The sequence below is a fragment of the Corythoichthys intestinalis genome, chromosome 21 (genome assembly GCF_030265065.1).
Source record: "Corythoichthys intestinalis isolate RoL2023-P3 chromosome 21, ASM3026506v1, whole genome shotgun sequence".
Lineage (NCBI taxonomy): Eukaryota > Metazoa > Chordata > Actinopteri > Syngnathiformes > Syngnathidae > Corythoichthys > Corythoichthys intestinalis.
In genome coordinates this window covers 29,171,873-29,196,027 of record NC_080415.1, presented here as the reverse complement: position 1 = coordinate 29,196,027, position 24,155 = coordinate 29,171,873, and the positions used below count along the sequence as shown (strand labels likewise).

Genomic DNA, 24,155 nt, shown 5'->3' with positions numbered 1-24,155 from the left:
TGCTTCTGTTGGGTCGACTCCAGCTGGGCTTCTTCATTAACTTGATGGCTGGCATCGACTGTGATAGACGTCCTAACCACTTAAACAGGGAAGGGCTGGCAAACGACTAAAAAAAAAACACAATGATTGTGGGTTTTTTTTTTCCATTGCCTGAATCATGTTCATGTCTGTGTCCCTCTGAAGTGGACCCACTCTTGGATAGCTCCCCGTTTTTTTTTTTAACACTTTTAACACTCTGAAGCCACGGCATTGCATTACCATAATGCACATAATGCAAACAATTATCCATATGAGGGACGGATAGCTTGACTTCATTGTTCCTTGTGGAGGCTGGCCTGACCGAAGTAGTTTTGCAGGTTAGTAAGTTCACACAGTTTAATGTTATGCTAACTCTGAGGCCGGTCTGACTTTCAGTTGCAAAATTAGTGGTGTTTCCCCCACCTCCTCAACATTGACGTCTTTTTATATTACTTAAGTGGCTGCTGCTGGCCGAAAAAAAAAAAACAACTTCTAATATCCCTCCTCTTCGAAGGGGGCGAAGGAGGGCCATGTTGTCCACATGAATCTGTCGGGGCTGTGAGTGTGCATGTGCGTCCTTTTGGCGGGGGGGTGTCAAGTCATCAGCCAATCAAGCGTGCGTTTGAGTAAGAAAAAAAAAAAATGGACCGACCTCATTCAGTAAGTGAAATGGGACAAATGTAAGTCTGAACATAATGCACATAAAGTTACCGCCAATGCTGAAACACAGGCCTTGAGCGCCCTCTTGCTGTTTAGTGTGAAAATACCATGTGAAATGATATAATAATGTGGTAATAATTTCACACATAAGTTGCTCCAGAGTCAAGGGCGTAGGTTTGGTCTGAACTTTGGTAGGGATAGGCATACGAGACTTCCCCAAGACTCGAACCAAAGAACTCTCATGAAATTCTGATGTGTGATTTCATTTCACAGATTTTTTTCTTGTGTCAGTTAATGTTCATGTTAAATAAAAGGACTTGGTTGCATTACCGTAATGCACATAATGCAAACAATGATCCAAATGAGGGACAGCTAGCTTGACTTCGTTATTCCTTGTGGAGGCTGTCCTTACCACAGTAGTTTTGCAGGTTGGCAGGTTCACACAGTTTAATGTTATGCTAACTCTGATGCAGTTTGGACTTTCAGTAGCAAAATCAGTGGTGTTTCCCCCACTTCCACAACATCTTTTTACACAACTTGCAGAAGCTGCTGCTGGCCAAAAAAAACTTCTAATATTCCTCCCCTTCGAAAGGGGCAGAGGAGGCGGCATGTTGTCGACATGAATCTGTCGGGGCTGTGTGTGTCTGTGTGTGTTTGGGGGGCGGCGGGGGCAAGTCATCCACCAACCAAACGTGCGTTTTGAGGGGGGGAAATGGATTGGCACATTCAGCAAGTGAAAAGGGATAAATGTAAGTATGAACATAATGAAACAATTCACTTAAAGGGTATTAAAACACTAAGGGGCTGTGAGATATCAATAGAACCGTTATGTGGCAAGATAACAAATATTAACAAAGTTAACAAAAAAATAAATCACATCCATGAGCAATCATCGAAAATAGATCGAAAATTACGAACATTTCCGAAAGTATTCCGGAAACAGCCGAATGAGGCGGACACATCATAACAAGGAAACAATAGGTCGAGGCAGGTGCCATCGTTGTTTATCGACGAGAGAGTTGCGTTCATGTTTCATCAAAAAATGGCTAAAATGGATCAAACCTGTCATGCTATGTGGTGTACAAATAGCCATCTGTCGCAATGTAGTACCCATGAGTTCCCGAACGCGAGAAAAAGAGCTGGACTACGCAGACAATGAGTAAAGTTCGTCCGTGCTAAGAGGGCTAATTTTGCAGACCCAGCCTCCGGCACGGTTTTGTGTGGTGCGCATTTTACTCCTGAAAGCTATACGAACTATGGACAAATTAAATCAGGTTTTGCTAAGAAATTGCTGCTGAAAGCAGATGCGGTGCCCACCTACACGCGCAGCCACCTAAAAGTCCCGAGATATCAAGAAAGAGGACGATGACTGGCTCTGATGAGACCACCCCACCACCCCAGGCAAAGCAAAGGAGGAAAATGGCCAGAGTGAGTACTCTTTGATAATAAAAAAACATATCACGCATTGAATACAGGACTGGACACATGTATAAATTATCGCTCGTAAAATATAGAGAACAAATCCTCTAATCCCATTCATGTTTGTGTCAGTAGGCAGAGCGAAAACTGATGATAGCACAATAAATGATAATTATTCTATACATTATTTTGCGGTCACGGTGTATCAGCTTCACAAAAAGAAATGCAAAACAAACCATTCGGTGTTTCCCACACAATCTGTTGTTGCCGGTGTTTCATCAGTGTGATTGCTCACCTCAATGATCCTTTCATTAGGCTGCATTGGCTTTCGTTTGGGCTCAAATTGATAACCCAAAACACCAAAGAAAGGTTCATAACTCTCCTCGTCACCATTAGAAGAATGTTCGTTACGTTGGATTCATTGCTGCAACTGGAAACAAAATTGTCCGCCATCATCGCCGCCATTCAGTACTAAGCACTGAGCCGGTTGTTTCCTAGTAGTGACGTCACGCACACTATATACTAGATTTCCGGTATCTCGAGGGCGGGTCCTTTTAGCTTGAGAATCGATCCTAATTTCTATCATTTTCTTGGTGTTGCGATGTGTGTAATTACACGAAGTGGCATGATATGAATCCAAAAGGCATGCGTTTATGGATAAATTATAGAATATTAGCATTTCCCCAGGTGTTGTCATACCCTTTAATAACTGTAGGGTCAAATCTATCCTTACAACATATGGGATGACAAACTCATTATATAATGCAAATAAGGTTGCTTAAAAGTTGGTGGGGACAATTTGAACATCCTGAAAAGTTGTTAGTGTTGTGTCCCTACCATCTTGATGCAAACCTACGCCCTTGGATTTGACATACGACTGAATTGCACTTTGAGCTTGTTCACTAATTTGAATTAAAAATCTAAGTTGAAGCGTATATCTGACTCGATATACACCGTATATTCGACTAATTTCTTCCTAGCAACAAGTGGAAAACTGAATCCCAGCAATTATGTTGTTTTCAAACTTTCTTTGAAAGCAAACGCATACTCTGTTGCTTGCATGTCTTAGCCCTCCTCCTCAACAGTGGGCCCTTACTGATTGGCTCGCAGCCAGATTCCGAGGCAGCGCTCCGGGTGACAAACACTTCCTTCTCTAGTCGCCGAGGCGGAGCCCCAGTCAGGAAGCGTTGCCTCCCTCAGTCAGTCACTCACTCACTCAGTAACACCACGGAGCGCTAAAACACATAAACGTGGTCCTTCCAACGCGTTAGCTCATGAGAAAGACGACCTTCTCCAGCTTCAGATGGTGGGATGGCTTTTTTCCTCAATTTTTCTGGACTCCCTCTGATTGATGTTTGTGTACTTTAGGTTAAAAAACCAGAGGAAAGCGGTGGTCACCACAGTGGACAAGAAGATCCCAAATGGAATCCTGGATGAACAAGGCATGTAAATACAACACTGCTTATTATGATTGTCGTGAAAGAATGTGACACTAGCAGTTGCAGTGTGTCTGCCACTCTGCTTCTTTGTGGTAGTTCTTGACTTCCTGTAAGCAATGTGTGAAAAACGTCCTAATTATTCAAATTTATTTTGACACTTCAAGCAGACGCGACAGTGGTCCTCCTGCCCAGATCCGCTTCAGCCGTTAAAAACTACCCGCCGCTTGCCGTGGAGCACCTGGAGGACGAGTACAGGCTTCGCTCGGCGGATGACGGAAAACTTTTCCGCGAAGAGTACAATGTAAGCTACCAAAAAAATACCCAAAATGTCAGAAGATTCAAGTTTTAGGCCTGATATGTAAAAAAGCAGAGTGTTCTCAGAAATATTTTCACACAGTGACACAGCAAACCAAATTCAGAATCTATTTAGAAAAAAAAATACACATAATATAAATAAATATATAAATAAATGAACTGAATTTGAACATCTACTGTTCTTAACGTCACCGATAAAAGTTTAGAATGTGCTAATGTCGACCTCAAGTGGACAAAAATATATATTTTTTGTTAATCATTTATTAATCTTGTAATAACCCATAACTCAGAGTAATCAGTTCTTTATATACTAAATGCAATTAGGTTTTCACATACATAAAAGTGACTCTGAAGGCAGAAAATTGCTTAGTCAACATTCTTCCAATTCCATTAGTGTCATTTATACAGAGCAGCGACATGGAAAAAACGCTACCTTTCACATGCAATGTAATGGAGCCTTCTGATTCTCCCACCAACTATGGAAACCTGCCAGACAGACTTTGCCCACTGTTGTTCCTTTAGGACGTCCAATCAAGAGGCTGTTTCTATCCTTCTGGAGTGAATTTGAATCACTTTATCACTAGTAGACTTCGTTCTTCGTTCCTAATATACCGTATCGGCCCGAATATAAGACGGCCCTGATAATAAGACGACCCCCTCATTTTCAAGACTCAAGTTTGAAAAAAGACTTTTTGAACACCAAATTAATTTTTATACAGAAAAAAATTACAGTACATCTGAAACAAATGATTATAACAATATATTTGAGAGAAAAAGCATGTTATTTTTGCCTCATTCAAATCTTAATGTCTGAACATTTAAATATGTAAACAAAAGTGCAATCACATTCGTAAATGAATGGCTTCTGGTTTTTGAAATGTAAATAAACCAATCTATTGTGATAAAACAACAAAATTGCAATAACTGCATTAACCATCAAAATGAAGTCTAACTAACTGTAATCTTGAAACAAATCTGAATAGGGAAAAACATTGTAATAAAATAATGCTAACTGGTTAAACTAGTAGCTGAGATCTGTCATAACCGAACATCGCTTCAATGATATCTGGCGCCATCTAGCGTTGTGAATGGGGAGAGTAGCTGAGATCTGTCATAACAGAACATCGCTTCAATGATATCTCGCGTCATCTAGCTTTGTGAATGGGTATAATGTCTAGACCCAGACCCGGCGGCATGGGCGGGCATTAGGGGGCCGTGCCCGCCCTGAGGGACGGCTGTGCCCGCCCTAGCTCGATTAAACTGTACTGTGTAATTTAAAAAAAAAATCTTTCACAAAAACACACGCACACGGGGAGAATGAACCCTATATTCCAGTGTTTTTCAACCGATTGTGCCGCCGCCGTGAGAGATCGTCAGGTGTGCCGCGAGAAATTATCCAATGTCGCTTTTTTTTAACATCATCGGGCAAAGTTGCAGTAGGAAGGAAGGAATGGGGAAAAAGTTCTCGGTTGTGTGCAGATGAGTCGTGTTGCGTTCATGAACTCCTCGGATTTCTAGGCATCAGCCACCTTGCTCTCCGTAACAATGTGGACCCCAGCACTTCTACTGTTCATTATTTGACTCATCAAGTGTCGCTATATACAAAAGTGTCCTTTCCATTTTATCCATATGTGACGACCGTTAATCCTCCCTCTTTTTTTTATTCCAACACATTATCGAGGACAGCTAGGTGGGAGATGCCTAGAAATCCGAGCAGTTCTTGAACGCGACATGAGCGGCTATCTAGCGCCACAGCGCCATATAAGCTTAAACGTCATCTCCAAATGAACGCCCGTCGCTTGAAGCGACTCGCTTCAGAACAAGTCGATGGATTATTTTGTACGCCTTCATGAAAACACAGAGAAATAGGCAACTTTTTTGAGAAAAACTACAAAGGTAAATAAGAACGCCCTGAAAGCCAGTTACTTTGTTGCTAAATCCCAAAAGTCCCAAACTGTGGCAGAGACGTTAATACTACCTGTCTGCAAAGCCATTGTCAGCGAGACGACCAGCCCTGATGTGCTTAAATGCATTGCTCAAGTCCCCTGTCTGATAGTTTTTCAAGCCTAATTGCTAAACGTTTCACATTGAGTAAGTATAAATACTGAGAAATTATTTTATAATTAAATATACTATACAGAAAGTAATTTTGGAACATTGTGGTGTGGTGTGCCGCGAGATTTTTTCCAACGTAAAAACGTCCCGTGACTCAGAAAAGGTTGAAAAACACTGCCCTAGTCATCCCATCTTGATCTGTTGTCATTCAATTCAACCAATCAGAGCAGCGAATGTAGGCAATTTATAGCCAATCACAGATAAGGGGGGGCGGGCTGAGTAGCCGGCCATTGTGTACTGCGATTGGATAGGGATTGCTCCGGTTACAGAATTGGAGATTGAGCGGCTCCTCCGTTGCTAATTCAAATTGGAATGGACATCCGTGTTTTATTCAAGAAACTAAAGACGAACTCAAGCCATGACAAAGACACGGCCGAAAGTCAACATGAAGGGATAGCGCTGCCACCTCCTGCAGTTTCACTGACTGACACTATCATCAGAAAATATAACGGGTAAAAACGCCACTGTTATGGCTAAATTTACATTGAGGAAGTGTGCCCCCCCCCAAAAAATGTAATGCCCCCCCTGTAATTTCTTTCTGCAGCCGGGTCTGTCTAGACCGCGGATATAAAACAACCCCCTCTTTTTCAATGTTATTTCAATGTAAAAAACACCGTCTTATATTTGGGCCAATACGGTAAATGGATTGGAAGTCTATTGCTGGCGATGGCAACCAATGAGCAGTGGTGGAATGTAACGATCTCAAGTACATTTTTCTGGATCTGTACTTTACTTGAGTAGTTTTTACTTCTGGCGGAAAAACACAGACAAGACTGAAAAGTTTCTGCTCTTGCACTCCTCTTTAAAAGAAACTGCTGTAGTTTAAGCCAAAACAACTGTTTTGTTTGATAGAACAATATGTCTATATGCTGCCATAACAGATTCATGGCGCATTAAGCCTTGAACTATTTTTAATTTGTCCGTTTTACCCTGAAAACCCCCGTTTACAGACGTCGCGCAACCGCTTTTGTTTTAACTCAGCCATAAAACTAAGGTAACTAATTGTATTTATTATTGAAAATGTCTGTCATTTTTAGCTTAGAATCATTAATTGATGTGTAATATTTCGTTTAAAAAAAAAAAAAACGACTTTAAAAAATTATTCACTCGCATATTTTAAACTTTTAAACAAATGACGTCACAATGAAAAAAATGGCGTCTGTAAAAGAGTCACAGAGTGTCACACCTCATAACTATCGCTTAATTGTATTTTTTTGTGACTATCGCATTTTCTCCGATATGTTAGATGATAAATAATCAATCCAAACAAAGAAAAATTGAAAAAAATGTTTAAAGGGGCAAATATAAAAAGAAAATCTCGATCACTCCTTGATGTCTGCGATTTCTGCATCGCGACCCTTGTTATACTGACATGTTATACCCTTAAAATCCCCCAAAAATCCAGCAGTGGGCATTCACAACTGTGTCTTGACACTCAGTGATTCACGCTACATGGAGTTTTTGGATCGAAAGAAGGTAAGTACGCGATAATATCTCGTTAAAGTCATGGCGTCTGTAATTCTGCTCTCCCGTGTTCTCGCCTCCAGATAGGGTTTTGCTGTTTAAAAAAAATTTTTTTTTTGTTCAAAATTTTTCTTCCACCAGAAAATACAGATTTTAAGCTTTCCAATGATGTATCACACATGCATATAGGACACTTTTAAAATTTGGCCAAATTGGGGGTCTCAGAGCGGAACTTCAAGTCACCTGAGTGTTTTCCGCCTTCTACTTCACTACATATTATAACACGTATCTGTATTTTTTACCCCAACTACTGTTCAAATTGTCGCCTGGGTTACATGTTACTTTTCTTTTTTTTTTCCCCTCATTGTGAATTGACATTAGTGTTTTCATGCCTCCGACGCAAGTGATAAGCCCCGTGCATCTATACTGTAATTGAGTACGTGTACACGAGTACAGGCTTGTTGCTTGCTTGTACACGAGTACAAGCAAGATTAGGCAGGTGAACAAGATATTGAACAATTAAAAACTAACAGTCAGAGCTGTGCGCCTTCTGATGGGAGTTGCACACTATAGCCCCTTTCACACACACCTGAACACTGTTTAAATCCTGGGATTTAAACGTGTAGTCCTTATGTCTGAAAGCAATTTCTCGGGTTTACTGACACGGAGATGACGTGGACATCTTCCGAGTCGCGTCTTAGTATAATGTCTTGGACTTTCTCGGGAAGCGGTATGTGTGAAAGCAGGCGGGCCACAGCACGAAGGCTAATGACGTAAATGTCATGGCGGGCCGATCGTGTTTTCCTCTTTCTTCGCAGTAAGACGAAAAGCGATAAGCAAACACTATCAACATGGCAAGCTGGAAATAGTCAAATTAAACTGAAAATATACAAGATTAAACTGTTACTGGATCGTAAAGCTGAGGAAGAGAGTCCATTGTCAATTTTTGCAAATGTGCGGTTTATTTTGTTGCCGATGCTGACCAAAAATGACATAATGTCCGGGTTATAAAATCGCGCCAGAAATCAACAAAAACTAATCTAAAATGGTGTAGGTCCGACTTTTGCGGCAATTACAGCTTCAATTCTCAGAGGTATTGATTCATACAACTTTTGAATTGTTTCCAAAGGACATTTTAAGACATTCTTCAGTTAGAAGACCCTCTCTTTTAGAGACAATGGCGGTGGAAATCAACATCTTAATGGCGTACCGCACGCAGGCTATTTTTAGACCGTGACGTCGCATCGTTAAGCGGAAGTAAAGCCGAAGTGGGACATTATAGACCCGCCCTCGCATAGATCCAACGTAATTTGTGCTACTTTTCTCCAGTAATCTTTCAAAAACGAACATGCCGATCACGCTTTGCTTTTTTGGAACTTGTAGAAACGACTCTAGACATTACGACAAATGAAGGATGTTTTCTTCATACGTTTCCGGAAACCAAAAAACTCGGGAGGAAAAAATGTGAAGACCGAATCAACTTGCGCGGACTTTTAACACCAGCTCGGTGAATCCATTCACATTTCATATGCAGTAAACATTATGTTGGGTTGGCATGGTCTTTCAGAGGACAAAAAGGTAAGCCATTTTTATATTTTTAACTTATTTTTTTAGCGTAACGTTGTGCCGTACTGCTTCTGTCTGACAATGAATGACCTGAAAAGAATTACAATGGTATCTGACTGCCACTGTTGCCGTTTCTGTTATATATATATAAAAAAAACAACTTTAGTAAGGGGGAGTTTAAATAAATTATAGAATTAAGATGTGCTATCAGTGAAAAAATTAAAAGTGTTCGTTGGCTGTCACTGAGTAGCATTTGCGATCGCTACACAAAGCTAACTAAATTACCCCCAAGAACGGTAAGAGACGTAGGACAACCAGAGGATATATAAGAAAGACAGGGCTGATGGTAAAGGATAGCTTGTTGTAACAGGAGAATGTCATTGTCAGTCGCGTCGATAAAAAAGCTAAAGCTATGCTTAGGTCGGCTCGCTTTTTTTCGTCTTTTTCAGCCTTCGACACTAAAGCCATCTCTAACTGAACATTTTTATGTTCTTCCACATCTTTGCCAGTCAATTTGGCACCAGGCACATCATTTTCGGAGAGAATTGGTAGATTTAGCTCTGTAAACATCTCCTTCGTACACGATTTCCATTCATTTCCTATTAGGGACAAACGGTGGCTTGTCCCTACTTAGCAACAGTAGCTAATGTCATGAATATTAATGAGCGGAAGTGACGTATTGCTTGCGGTATGCCATGGAATCTGTAAAACTGACCATCAATGCACAATAATGTTAAGGTCTGGGGATTGTGCTGGCCATACGAGATGCTCAACTTCATTAGAATGTTGCTCATGTCATTCTTGAAAATTTTGTTTAATGATTATGATACCAAAATGTTAGGTGTTTCCATTATTTTCTCCAACCCCTGTATATGTTACATTTTGGCATCGGCAGAAAATACTTTTACTTGTAAAGTACATTTTAAAGCAAGTACTTTTACCTGAGTATTTTTTTCTTAGATACTTGTACTTAAGTATTTTTGGCACCCATATCTGTGCTTTTACTTAAGTTAAAAAAAAAAAAAGGGACTATTTCATCCACCACTGCCAATGAGTTAAGACAAACGCATACTTCTGCTAACTACCATAGCACATACTCTTCTAAATCTATTCATAATCATAACCTAAGTGTAAAACACTTCAACATCACGAACGTCAGTGTTTAATTTGTTGTGGTAAACTGACGGCTAAAGTATAGCTGCAGTTATCGCTAGCTAGCTAGCTAGCTCACTATTAAGTCAACATTTTTAAGTATTTCTTTAAAAAGTCTGCTGACAATACAATAAAAAAACTTCTAATACATAGGCTATACTACACGTTACCTTAAGGAAAATGCTTAGCTTATTTTCCATGACGCATGCATACACACATACATCGTCACATTAAAAAAATACCCCTTTCCTATTTCTGTTCTGGCATCAAAGTTACTTTTAATCACCACGCAATTTTTACTCCGCATCTGAGTCAGTATTACATCCACTACTCGACTTATTTAGCGTGCGCTAATGGAGGAAGTGCTTGCGTTAACTAATAAGGGGGGTGTATGTATCAGAGGAAATGACTAAAGTGAAAATAAATAACACAGATGTCACCTGATTTTTTGTAACACTCACACGTGAGGTCATTTGTTAACAAATTGTCGCGCAGTCGCTGCCAGGAGGGAACGCCCAGGGGACGTACGAGGAGGCCAACAAGGACAACAACAAAGACAAAAACAGATATCCCAACATTCTTCCTTGTGAGTATGAACATCTATGTCTTGCGGTGAAAAGTGGGTGGCAAATTCGTTTTGGTTTCGGTTACTGCTTTGATAGCAGAAAATGACAAAGTGGGAATGAGAACGTGTCATTCTCTCCCTCAGATGACCATTCAAGGGTGGTGCTGACTCAACTGGAAGGAAGTCCCGCCTCCGATTATGTCAACGCCTCATACATTGATGTGAGTGTTTAAGTTGTTTCATAAATAATCATGTGAATTTTTAAAAATGTGATCTTCCCTGCAGGGTTTCACTGTTAAGAATAAATTCATAGCAGCACAAGGTAAGTTGATGTGTTTGTTGAATTTACTGACATGTTTTAAAAAAAAAAAAAAAAAAAAAAAAAAAGTAAATTGGCCTAAATAAATATTTGGTCCTGGCAGGTCCAAAAGAGGACACAGTAGCCGATTTTTGGAGAATGATTTGGGAGCAAAAAGTGTCGACGGTCGTCATGCTGACCAACCTGAAGGAGCGGAAGGAAGTGAGTGGGGTGACGTTAGGAATCTAGGGGAGCATTAATAGCCAAATTCAAAGCAGATGGTTTGAGAAGAAGTATGAAATAAATCTGCTGATCCATCATTAAGTTAATGCAAAATTTATTTTCTGACCTCTGCGACCTTTGACCTCATTATTGTAAAATCTAACTACCTCAACCGTTTAAAATGCCAAACATATCCTTCAAACTGAATAATAATCCCTTTATTCGTTCTTGAGTTATATTGACCACAAATCTATTTCTGACCTCTGCGACCTTTGACCTCATCTTAAAATTTACTCACTTCATATTACAAACGTATCTGAATATAAAATCTCCGCCTCAGTCGGTTTCACCTACTGGCGTAGGTAATGACAGTTTCAAAGTTGCTTCATTCACTGCCATTGACAGCGATAGACATCCAATTCAGTTTGAGTGGGATGGCTGGCAGTGACCATTTGCTGCTAACCTCTCCCAGTCAGAATGGATTGGACACCGTCAGTGGCAGCCAAGGCGTTATGTATAACTTATACTTTGCCAACTACCACAACATAAATATTAGAAATATGTACGTATGTATGTATGTATCAGTGTTGTTTTTGGCTGCAACTTAATAATGTGATAAAAGACACTCAGCTGGAAAAGTGTACATAATTTTAAATTAATTATACCTACCTGAACACCACGAACTATAAGTAAAAAAAGAGTTGAAGAGGACTCTTGCCGTTAGCAGTAGCCTAATGCTAATGAAAGGTTATGCTAACGCTCAAAGTTACATTTAGTGTGTGATGATCACTCAGCACAGACCTATAAAGGCTAAAGCAACATTGCATATTCTCTCTGGTCAAGAAAACAAATCTTACCGTGTGTGCAAGTCTGCGTGGAGACAAGAGACGACACTGGTGAGTCGGGAAGGGGGTGTGACACAACCAAACACCGCTACGATGCAGGCTAACTACACATAAATGTCACACATTGGGAACATGCGACGGAAACTATTGCGTATTTTTGTCTCGTTCTCGTCTCGTCAAATGAAAACTGGCATTCATCTAATTAGGTTTTAGTCTCCCAAAACATGTTTTTAGCTTGTTATCGTCTCTTTGTCATCAAAAAGTGATCGTTGACAAAATTTTTTCATTGTCGTCATCGTTCACGACAGCAACACTGATATTTATGTAATGTAAATAATACAAAAATGGTTTGGACATCTATCCCTGTCAACGGTGGCGATAATTATGTCCATTCCTGTGCAGGACAAGTGTTACCAGTACTGGCCGGATCAAGGCTGCTGGACATATGGGAATGTGCGTGTGGCAGTGGAGGACTTCACCGTTTTAGTGGATTACACCATTCGCAAGTTCTGCATACAATACGTACGCTCGCGTGTCATAATTTACCATTCGATTACATCTTTTTGACGTTAATGGTTTTATTTGCACGTTAGCAATCCAGCGACGCCGCTAAGACGACGCGACCAGTCACGCAGCTCCACTTTACAAGTTGGCCTGACTTCGGTGTCCCCTTCTCGCCCATCGGGATGCTCAAGTTCCTGAAGAAGGTCAAAGCGGTCAATCCACAGTTCGCGGGGCCAATCGTTGTCCACTGCAGGTAAATGAAAACGCACAGTTGTTAGCATGTTTGGCTAACATTTTCAGTTAATAGCCCTACGTGTATCCATACGTATTTTATATGTGTGTGTGTGTGTCATGGGGGGACAGAAAGGAAAATAGAAGAGGCGAGAGAGACAGAAGAGAATAACAAACAACAAGAAATCCATTAAACTTCTAATCTAACTATGAATAAAGTAGTGCTATCATTAGCTAATTGTATTTCCAGTGGACACTATGGAGGCGGGTGCAAGGGGGGAGTCAGAAAGAGATGTGATTAGGTGGGGTGGAACGTACACAAATCAGTAATGTGAGGTGTAGAACCCAGTATTATGTAAATCACTTGTAAGTGTGGATATTTTGACATTCTATTCTATGCTGCCTGATCGCTCATCCTGGCACCGGTAGTTGCTCTACTTGAGTGTTTCTAATTGCACCCATATCTATGTATAATATATGGCTTTATTTCTGATGCGCATTGTAAGTCAAGGGGGATGGGCATCGTCCTATAGGGGCCATTTTGAGACAGTGCCATTCGATTCACATTATATCGCAGTCAATAATGGACTGCTTGATTTGAAATAGCCTCAATTTTCAGTTTTACTTGAAAGGGTTATAGATACTAGAGCTGAAACGAATACTCGAGCAACTCGAGTACCTTGAGTTTAAAAACTGATCCGAGTAATTTTATTCACCTCTAGTAATCGTTTATTTTGACAGTTCCAAGCATCACGTTTTGCTCAGACTACTTTTAATGCGGGACAACGCGCTGATGTCACGTGCATAGAGGAAGAAGCAAAAAAACTTCCTGCAGCCGACAGCCGCTAAAAAAGACGTCGACGTTGCTAAAAACTAGCCGGCATGATGCTCCGGTGGTAGCAGGTAACGTCTCATGCGTCTCTTAGAGATCACATGTATGTTGAGCTAGATGAGAAATGACAGAGTCAGCGGCGTTAGTAAACAGCCGCCATCTTAAAGCAGTAGAGCGCTAAGTGCTAATAAATAAGATTAACGTTACTGTCACTAGCTCATGTAACGTTATTCCTGCGGAGGGCTAGGTTTCTATTAATTATGACCACCATCGATGCGTGGCTAACGTGTCTTACATACAGGCTTTAACATAACATAGTGTTGTGGAGTGATGAGGGTGTAAAATAAATACTTAATAATGCTAACTATCAATTTTAGCTGAGTAGTCATTTCTGGATAAAACACCAAGTAGCACTGGTCCCTAATGTGCTCCAATAAAGCCTGTATCATACATTTATTTTGAACACTGCAAAAACTCAAAATCCTGTCAGGACTTACAGTTTAGACTAATTTAAAACTTAACTAGAACTTAAAAATAGCTTGACACAAATAGAAATTCAATTGAAACACGTGGGAAAAAATCCAAACTTTTAAGTGATGTGTGTTATCAAGCGTAATGGCATTTTTAGGTAAGAAATATACATATACAATATATATATATATATATATATATATATATTTTTTTAAATAAGATCTAAAAGTTTTTTCAGTGAAAGCAGTGAATTAGTCTTTTTTTTTTATTCTAGTTACATCTGAGATGCAATTGTTGGCTGTTTTCAACAATGTACATCGAAAATAAAGACATTGATTGACTGAAAATGGTTCAATATTAGATGAAATGTCTTTTCTCATGTATATTCATAATTGCTCTTCACCTAAAAATATGTATATTTTATCTGATTACTCGATTAATCGATAGAATTTTCAGTCGATTACTCGATTACTAAAATATTTGATAGCTGCAGCCCTAATAGATACTGTAAATTTACTGCAACTGCATACTTATGAGTAATTGTAAGGTAAAATTTTTTAGCTGCATTGATAGGGTTTGTTACAACTTTGCCAAAATAAAGCGTGCAATAGAAGTCTGTTGCAAGATGGCCACCAGTTACTCTGTCTTAACATCTACACATGTTTGATAAATAAGTGTGTATCCATCCGCTATCCAGTGCCGGCGTGGGGCGGACAGGCACATTCATCGTGATCGACGGCATGATCGACATGATGCACGCTGAGCAGAAAGTGGACGTGTTCGGCTTCGTCTCCAAAATCCGAGAGCAGCGCTCGCAGCTCATCCAGACTGACGTGAGTCGTAGCGCCGCCCGATTTGGTGTCGCGTATGTAGTCGCTACGCCATTGATTCTTTCCGTCCTGCAGATGCAGTACTCGTTCATCTACCAGGCACTGCTGGAGTACTACCTGTACGGCGACACGGAGCTGGACGTGTCCTCTCTGGAGGGACATCTGCACAAGCTTCACAACACCTTCAACCAAGGGGACCGGGTCGGTCTGGAGGAGGAGTTCAAGGTACCGTAGACCTAGACCGTACTAGGAAATATTTGATGATTTGAGGATTCTCCATAAAAATGTGTATAATCCTGCTTGTGTTCCAGAAACTGACCAACATGCGTATCATGAAGGAGAATATGAGAACGGGGAATCTGCCTGCCAACATGAAGAAGAACCGAGTGCTGCAGATCATTCCGTGTAAGACAAAAAGAAGAAGTAAAGCAATAGCGGGAATTAAATGTAATCTTTTGTTTGTCTTTACAATTTTTCTTCCTCTTTTAGACGACTTCAACAGAGTCATTCTCTCCATGAGGAGAGGGCAGGAGTTTACCGATTATGTCAACGCGTCCTTTATAGACGTAAGAGCCTTTTATATTTGTCTAGGGCAGCGGTTCTTAACCTTGCTATAGGTACCAATTCGACAAATTTCTCATGTGGATTCACCGAACCCTGTGGAATTAGATAATTAAGCATTGTTTTTCAAATTCAAAACCGATATATGGTGGTAAGCTAATAATTTAAAAATATCCCCATTCAAAATTCTTCTCATTTTGTTTTATAAACAAGTCAAAATTTGAGACCACACTGCGCATTGGTATGTTCCTTCGTACCAAGTGCGAGTCAACCTTCCACTGAGCAAACCAGTTCCTCCTCCCATCAGATCAAGGACATGCAGTTAAAAGAAATTGATTAAGCCTGTAAATTGGGAGAAAACCAGTCCAAAAACCTGGTCTAAAAAAACACTGCCTTGATTTAACTTTGCTAAAGGTACCAAACCCCACAAGATTCACATGTGGATTTACCGAACCCTTTGGAATTAGATAATAAAGCATTTCCTTTCAAATTCCAAACCAATATATCTAAGCTAGCAAGCTAATAATTTAGCAAGTTCCTGTTCAAAATTCTTCTCATTTTGACAGCATGTTTTATAAACAGGTCCAAATTGAAGACCACGCTGCCCATTGGTCTGTTGTATTCCCTCATACCAAGTGCGAGTCAACCTTCCACTGAGCAAACCGGTTCCTCCTCCCATCAGATGGGGGAGTAGCAGTTAAAAGAAATTGATTAATCCTGTAAATTGGGGGCAAACAAGTCCAAAACCTGGTCTAAAAAGCCACTTTGCCTAGATTTAATCAGCCAATGAAAATAGGGCTCATTTCATTTCATTACCTTTGCCGAACCGGGGTTGAGTAGCCAAACATTTTACTCAAGTAAGAGTAGCGTTACTTCAAAATAATAATATTCAAGGAAAAGTAGTCATCCAAAAATGTACTTAAGTACAAGTAAAAAAGTATTTTGTCAGAAGAATACTCAAGTAATGAGAAACATTGTGAGTAACTGTTTACGCTGTTTGCTTTTTTTTTTTTTTTAAATAAATAATGCAACTTTTTTTCTCGGCACAGTTATCTATATGGAACTGTTATTATTATACTGTACTATAACCACTTAAAGCCAAAGGGAAAAACAATTGCATTCTGAAAAAAATCTCCAGAAATGAAGCGTTCATCCAAAGAGCATGAGTGCCCTCTCGTGGAGAAAACATGTTTCCTATAATGAAACTAAAAGGACCATATCTCTGGTTTTCCGTGGTCAATCGGTGCTAAATAAAAACTGGGAGAGATTAAAATCCGCGCTTTCGAATCATGTTGACGACGACGCTCTATGTCAAATACTTAATTTTTTATGGTGCTTTAAAGATGCCATTTGATTGAACAGCAAGCTCATGTCTGATTGGTATAATGGAGTCATGTGATTATTGTTGCGACATCTCAGTGGTGAAAATGGTAGAGACACTGTTGGCGTCTCTGGCAAGAAAAACAGTAAAAATCGGATATGTAGATTAAGGAGGAAAAATGTATTTTAAAAAAAAAGTTTTGAAAGTGTTTGCATTTAGTTTTATTGATTTGGATGGATACACTGCCCTCTAGTGGCAACAGTGAATATGGCATAACTCAGTTCACATGGTTAAATCCAGCTGTTTTCTGTTAAGACCTACATAAACCTAAGTATTTGTTTGAGCTAATGTTTTTTAATGCATTCGTAATTCAGTTTATAGGTATATTTCTTTTTTTTTTTTTTTTGTGGGAATATGTGTTTGAACCATTTGTTCAGAGCATTGTTAAAAAAAAATAGCATTCTATAGCATTTAAGCTAGCCAATTGTTATTTTATTGTACTTGGATCTTCATTTAATTTTTCTATACAGTTTGAGGCTCAGCTCAGGTATTTTAATGTTTTATGTTCCTTATCCGATTACGCAATTATTCAAACTAACTAGTTCATCGATTAATCGACTACTAAAATAATCAATAGCTGCAGCCCTACCCAAAAGTAGCAAAGTAAGAGTATTGTTTCTTCTTCACAAATCTACTCAAGTAAAAATAAAAAATATGGCTTTGTAAAACTACTCTTAGAAGTAAAATTTTCTCAAAAGTTACTCAAGTAAATGTAACAGAGTAAATGTAGCGCTTTACTATCCACCTCTGGTTGTCATTTTTCTTGTTAAAACAAAATTCAGTGTGTTCACTGTTTGTACTTGTACACCTCGCAAGTTCTGCCTAGCAACAAATTTGCAAAAAAATTGTGGGGGGTGCTCCATGATTTCAGGGTTACCGACAGAAGGACTATTTCATCGCCACGCAAGGCCCACTTCAGCACACGGTAGAGGACTTCTGGAGGATGGTGTGGGAGTGGAAGTGTCATTCCATTGTCATGCTCACTGAGCTCCAGGAGAGGGAGCAGGTACGCACATTTAGGGTCACTATACTGTATGTTAAGGGAGAAGATTGTTGAAAAGTACTGTGGTGCGGGAAGTGGGGTGTTGAGGAAGAAAAAAATATTTTGTGTTATTTTTTGTTGTTGTTGTTAAAAATAAATAAAACATTGAAACAATAGCGTATTAACTTTGGGAATTAAAAAATATATGGCGCAAAACACTCAGGTGACTTGAAGTTCTGCTCTGAGACCCACAATTTGGCCAAATTTTAAAATTGTCCGATATGCATGTGTGATACATCATTGGAAAGCCTAAAATCTCCATTTTCTGGGGGAAGCAAAAATTTTAAACAGAAGGGCATTTTGAAAAATTTTTATTTATTTATTTATTTTAAACCACAAACCCTAACTGGAGGTGAGGGCACGCGAGAGCAGAATTAAAGACGCCACGATTTTAACGAGATGTCGTCGCGTATTTAACTCTTTTTGGTCCAAAACTCCATGTAGCCAATGGCCAGAGCCGCATTTTTGGGGGGGATTTCATGGGTGAAACATGGTAATATAACATGGGTCACGATGCAGAAATCGCAGACATCAAGGAGTGGTCGAGATTTTTTTTTTTTCCTATAGTTACCCTTTGAAATGTTTTTATTTTTCTTTGTTTGGATCGATTATTTATCATCTAACATATCTGAGAAAATGCGACAGTAACAAAAAAAAAAGACAGAGGTAGATATCTGACTTTTTTATAGACACCATTTTTTTCATTGTGACGTAATTTGTTTAAAAGTTTAAAAAGTCGTTTTTTTTTTAACGAAATATTGGACATCAATTAATGATTCTAAGCTAAACATTACAGACATTTTGAATAATGAATATAATTACTTCCCTTCTTTTTATGGCTGGGTTGAAACAAAAGCAATTGCGTGACGTCTGTAAACGGGGGTTTCCAGGGTAAAAGGGACAAATTAAAAATAGTTCGTGGGCTTAATGCGCCATGAATCTGCTATGGCAGCATATAGACATATTGTTCTATTAAACACAACAGTTCTTTTGGCTTAAAATACAGCAGTTTATTTTACAGAGGGTTGCAAGAGCAGAAACGGCTTTTTCAGTCTTGTCTGTGTTTTCCGCCATATATATGTGGAAAAACTTTTTTTTTGTTAATAACATGTCACCACCTGAAACGTTGCTTACTACCAGGTCACAATGAATAAGGCGGTAATTGGAACGGAAAAGTTAACTGTTGACAGAGGAGGCGTTAAGATGGCGCGAAACGGATTAGCGATATTTTCTTTACAAAAACAGCGAAATTTTCTAAAATTCGAGGTCGAAAATAACGATGATTATGATGCTTTATAATAGTGCCCGGCGAGGAAAAGCTGCAGATTTAGACCGTGGAGAACTTCAAATAGCTTGCATTGTAGCCATAGTATTGTTTGTTGTTGCTGTTGAGCTGCCGCCGTGCAGAGTGCTGTTGGATATTCGTGTGCAATTTGAGTGTTGTGAAAAGAGGGAGTTAAACCAAGGTTTTTAAACGGGTTCGTGTGTCATTTCGCCGTTTAGCTGCAGGGATTTGCATTATAACACATGGGTGCTGTTATTTCCAATACAAAAACTCCAACACATACTGTTGGTGAAATAGAACGCTGTCTTTGTAGTAGCCGAGTAGTAGTACGTAAACTATTCAGCATGCTTGTGTACTGCTATTGTGCACGACCTGTATGGAGAAAATGTACGAGTATGACAAATTTGGACCGAAATGGCTGTTTTTGGATGGGAAAAACAAAAAAAAGATCAACACCCCCTGCTTTGAATGACTTCTAGCGCCCCTGGAAAAGTATGAAGGGCTTAATGCGCGACGTGTGTGTTTTTAGGATAAATGTTATCAGTATTGGCCCGCAGAGGATTCGCAAACGTACGGAGATTACAGCGTGGAGATGAAGGGCGACTCATCATGTGACACTTTTAGCCTACGAGATTTGGTACTCACCTTCGTGCCGGTAAGGACCTTCAGAGATTAATCAATATAAATTTTATGCAGATTTTTTAATGGACATTTTGATTGTGGATCTCAGGACAAGCAGACACGTGCAATCCGGCACTTCCACTTCCACGGCTGGCCCGAAGTGGGCATCCCGGCCGAGGGGCGGGGCATGATCGACATCATCGCCGCCGTGCAGCGGCAGCAGCAGCAGTCGGGGAACCATCCCATCGTGGTGCATTGCAGGTACGCAAATTTAAAGCGTAATGGAAAATGCTTCGTAGAAAAAATGTAGTCTTATGTTTCGCAGAGTATGTGTTGTGGTTGTTAGCACACTCATGTGTTTGTTGTACCATGATGGCACCAGTGTTGTTTTTGGAAGCCTTTTTTCATTTTTTCATCTTTTGGATGAAAATACTTAGTAGCAGTACGTTATTTTCAATTAAACCCACCTATAAGCCACGAACTGTATGGGGGAAAAAAAAAAAATGTCTGAGCATTTAAGAGTATTTTCACCATGCTAAAGATGATGCTAATGCTAACTCGAATGCTATGCTAACTCGATGAGTTACATTTAGTGTGTGATGATCACTCAGCATAGACCTTAACAAGCTAATGCAACATCGCATAGATTCTCTTGCCAATCCAGGTAGTCTTCAGGTTACAAACAAATTCCGTTCCTACGCTGGCGAAGTAACCCGGATTTCCGCGTAAATCGGAATTAACCCTTGACATACCCCTAAATACCCTTCTCAATCTCAAAATAACTATTCAAAAACACGTAAGGGTGTAACGGTACATGTAATAGTATTGAACCGTTTCGGTACGTTGTATTCTGTTCGGAACGGACGCGTACCGAACGAGTTTCTGACGTAATATAACCCTTACTTTTCGAGGCTGTGAGTCGATCGAGTTAGTTTCTTTGTGTAGATTATATTTACTCCGTCTTCTCTACTATAATGAGGACCAACACGGTAGGACAGTCCAGAAACATCAACGGCGCGACATTGTGGCCACCGCGAGAATGCAGTGAAACGCGGGCGTTAGAATCAGCCAATGCACACCAGTCACACTGCGGCCGCGTGTAGATGCGACGCACGCAAAAAAAACCGGCAGAGTTTATTATTTGACGCGAGACGGGACAGAGCTTGTGTGAAGTGTGAAGCGGTAAGGAGATCGTGAGTTTTTAACCCTGAAAAATAACCCACTACAATGGTGGAAAGGGCGGCATATTGTTTCCACGAAACGCAGTCTACTTAAACATGAACATGTGGATTAATTGATCTTCCTCAAGAAAAATCTGCCCTTAAAAAAGATATGGACAGTGATGAGGAATAAGAAAATGAAGAAGCACAGGCATAAGTGAATGAATTTGCTATGTATTAGGTTAAAGTAATGATTATTGACCTGTCTGTCTAAAATGCCATGTTTTTATTCCCCCAATTATACCAGTCGTAAAGCATAATTTATTTATTTTTGATAACACAAGCAGGTTTAATTCTTTTTTTTTTTTTTTTCTCGAGCTGCTGCATATAATTAATATTTTTTGTTTGTAAGATGTTTACGTTGAAATTTTGCACTTAAATGACTTACCTCTTGTGTTAAAAACACCGGGAAATACAGTAATTGAATTACTGCACTTTATTGTTGTCTGTCACTGGAGTTTTATTTTATTATCAATCCCATCCAACAAAATGACGGTCATATCGTAAGCCTTTTTTTTTTTTTTTCATAAAAAAATAAAACATAACATTGGTATGAAATTTTGTTTTAATTTTGCTATATTAGAAATGTGATCTTTTTATATATTTAAAATACTGTACAAACACAACAAATATTTACTATCGTATCGTTTTCACTCTATCGAACCGTATCGTTCTTACACTGTATTGAATCGCATCGAATCTGTCGGCCTTAAAAATGTATCGTTTTTTTAGTCGAATCGTAACCTGTGTATCGAGATACATATCCAATCGGCTTCATGCCAGAGATTCCCAACCCTAGTTTTTAGTTCGTCATGGTTATGAAAAAATGTTCGTCGACAAAATATTTTTGTTATTCTTGACGAAAACAACACTGGATGGCACGAGTGATATAGTTGTGCGCTAATGGTGGGGTGCGTTTTTTAGCGCCGGCGCGGGGCGGACCGGTACGTTCATTGCACTGAGCAACATCTTGGAGCGCGTCAAGGCAGAAGGCCTTTTGGACGTTTTCCAGACTGTCAAGAGTTTACGCATGCAGAGGCCGCATATGGTCCAGACGGTGGTGAGTAGCGTATTAGCGTAGCAGCAAATTTATAATGCTAACTGCAGCAATTTTATTTTTTGTTGCGCTATTGTTACTATTTTTTAGGTATATGTTTGATTTTTGAATGTAATGTCATTATTTTCTGTTGCCTGTTATATTTTGAAATCAAAATCGTTAAAAGTTTGTTTTTTCCACACGCGTGTGTCATGACAGGAGCAATACGACTTCTGCTACAAGGTGGTACAAGATTTTGTGGACATTTTCTCCGACTATGCCAACTTCAAATGATCTGATTGTTTGCCTTATCGACGTCGTGGTGGTCCTTTTTTTTCATTTGTTGTTGTTGTTTTCTTTTTTCTAAAGCTGGTTGGTAAATGCTCTATTTTTTGCTATGCACTTGTCCTAACATCAGTTAAACCTCCGTCCTGCTTGTATTATGTATAAAAAGAATTGTACATGGTTAAATAAAACAAAGTGGTAATTTATATTTTGCAGTATGTATGATAATTGTCTCTTCATGTTCCATTTTTCTCGTTGTATAATATTGTACTTTTCAACGGTTATGTCCATGTAATATTTTGGAAAGTTGTAAATGTATTTATGTAACAAAAGCCACATTTTATTACTTTATTTGTTTATTTTTATTTTCTGTATCCATCGGCATTTATTGACAACTGTGCAACGTTGTTCATCAGGTAGTGCAATGTGATCTTTTTGACACTGAAAAAAAGCACAGCCCTTTACAGCCAAAAACTCGCAATATGTCCTGTTGTTTTGGTGCCATATGTTTTTTTTGTTTTTTTAATTGAACCTCAATTTTAACAAAAACTGAATTTGAGTTCATACAGAGTTTGAATGCAGTAAGAGAAACAACAGCACAAAAAGTGATAAGTATCAAGCAACACGTTGATGGCTTGTCTCGGTGTAAAACTTCTTCATGGAAAATAACTCCACGGGCGCATTAAAAAGACTTGGGGAATACGTTCTTGCAATTTTGGAGAATCTTCTTGACTTGGTGTGTGTTAGTTTTTCTCTTTTAAATGTACAGTGGTAGCTCTACTTACGAACGTTTGTATATACCCTCGACCAAGGTCATAGGTTTGGTCTTAACATTGGTAGGGACAATATACAGTAATAGCATACAGTCCCTGACAAAAGTCTTGTTGCTTATCCATTTTGTAGAAACAATTGCTAATAACCTGACTTTTAATTATTCACTTGGTTTCAGAAATGGCTCATATGAAAGCTAAGACCCTCCCAAATGATGTTGAATGTACAAAAATATATTTGTTTCACTGAAAAAAGATTCATCATTTAATGAAGACATAAAGGTCAAATTTTGGCAAGACAAAAGTTTTGTCGCCTGCAGAAAGTAGTGTGAAAATTGAACAAAAAATGTACTTCAAATACAAAAATGTGCTACATAACATAAGCGAATTAAGTAGTGGTGCTGTGAGATCCAAATGTAATATTTTGTATGACTTCCAGGGGCTTTGGCAAGGATTCATACAATTTATTGATGAAGTCATCAGGAACATCAAAGAAAGCAGTCTTGCATGCCTCCCAGAGACCAACATTTTTGGGTTTCGTCTTCCATGCTTCCTCTTTCATCCTGTTCATGTCTGGTGACTGGGCTAGACTATTTATGTTGCCTTCCACCATGCAGATCTCTCGCACACCCCCATACTGGATATAACCCCAGACCATGATTTTGCCACCACCAAACTTCACTGTTTTCTGAGTGAATCTCGGCTCCATGCGGGCTCCAGTAGGTCTCCTGCACTATTTGCGGCGACTGTGGTGTAATTCAATGGAAGATTCATCTGAAAAATCCACCTTTTGCCACTTTGCCAGCGTACATCCTTTTGACAGGTTGTGGGCTGTGGGCCTTGGCAAATGCCACACGGTTTTTTAATTGTCTGCACCCTGAGAGACAGTCTGAAATATCAACAAATCTTAGCTGCCTCTTACATTCCTAACCATAAAAAGGGACAAATTCTGCTCCATCGCATACTTCAATCAAGATCCTCTAGGACTGGCCAGCGCAGTCACCAAAC

At 39.4% G+C, this 24,155-nt stretch overlaps 1 protein-coding gene across 2 annotated transcripts in view; it reads left to right on the top strand.

The window, feature by feature from the left end:
* The window catches only part of LOC130909239 (receptor-type tyrosine-protein phosphatase epsilon-like), an 85,804-nt gene extending 62,485 nt beyond the window's left edge, over positions 1-23,319 (top strand). Inside the window, exons 1-18 of one of the 2 annotated variants that reach the window (XM_057825467.1) lie at positions 1,395-3,403; positions 3,466-3,539; positions 3,704-3,837; positions 10,644-10,734; positions 10,858-10,934; positions 10,999-11,035; positions 11,136-11,233; positions 12,481-12,600; positions 12,672-12,835; positions 14,814-14,949; positions 15,022-15,171; positions 15,258-15,351; positions 15,436-15,512; positions 17,760-17,894; positions 19,745-19,870; positions 19,946-20,097; positions 21,981-22,116; positions 22,312-23,319. In XM_057825467.1, coding sequence (XP_057681450.1) covers positions 3,372-3,403; positions 3,466-3,539; positions 3,704-3,837; positions 10,644-10,734; positions 10,858-10,934; positions 10,999-11,035; positions 11,136-11,233; positions 12,481-12,600; positions 12,672-12,835; positions 14,814-14,949; positions 15,022-15,171; positions 15,258-15,351; positions 15,436-15,512; positions 17,760-17,894; positions 19,745-19,870; positions 19,946-20,097; positions 21,981-22,116; positions 22,312-22,386 — 1,908 coding nt within the window. In that variant the 5' untranslated portion in view covers positions 1,395-3,371 and the 3' untranslated portion in view covers positions 22,387-23,319. Of the gene's footprint in view, positions 1-1,394; positions 3,404-3,465; positions 3,540-3,703; positions 3,838-10,643; positions 10,735-10,857; positions 10,935-10,998; positions 11,036-11,135; positions 11,234-12,480; positions 12,601-12,671; positions 12,836-14,813; positions 14,950-15,021; positions 15,172-15,257; positions 15,352-15,435; positions 15,513-17,759; positions 17,895-19,744; positions 19,871-19,945; positions 20,098-21,980; positions 22,117-22,311 lie in introns of those variants that run through there. The other variant, XM_057825466.1, reaches the window with a different exon arrangement.
* The last annotated feature ends 836 nt before the right edge of the window (positions 23,320-24,155 follow it).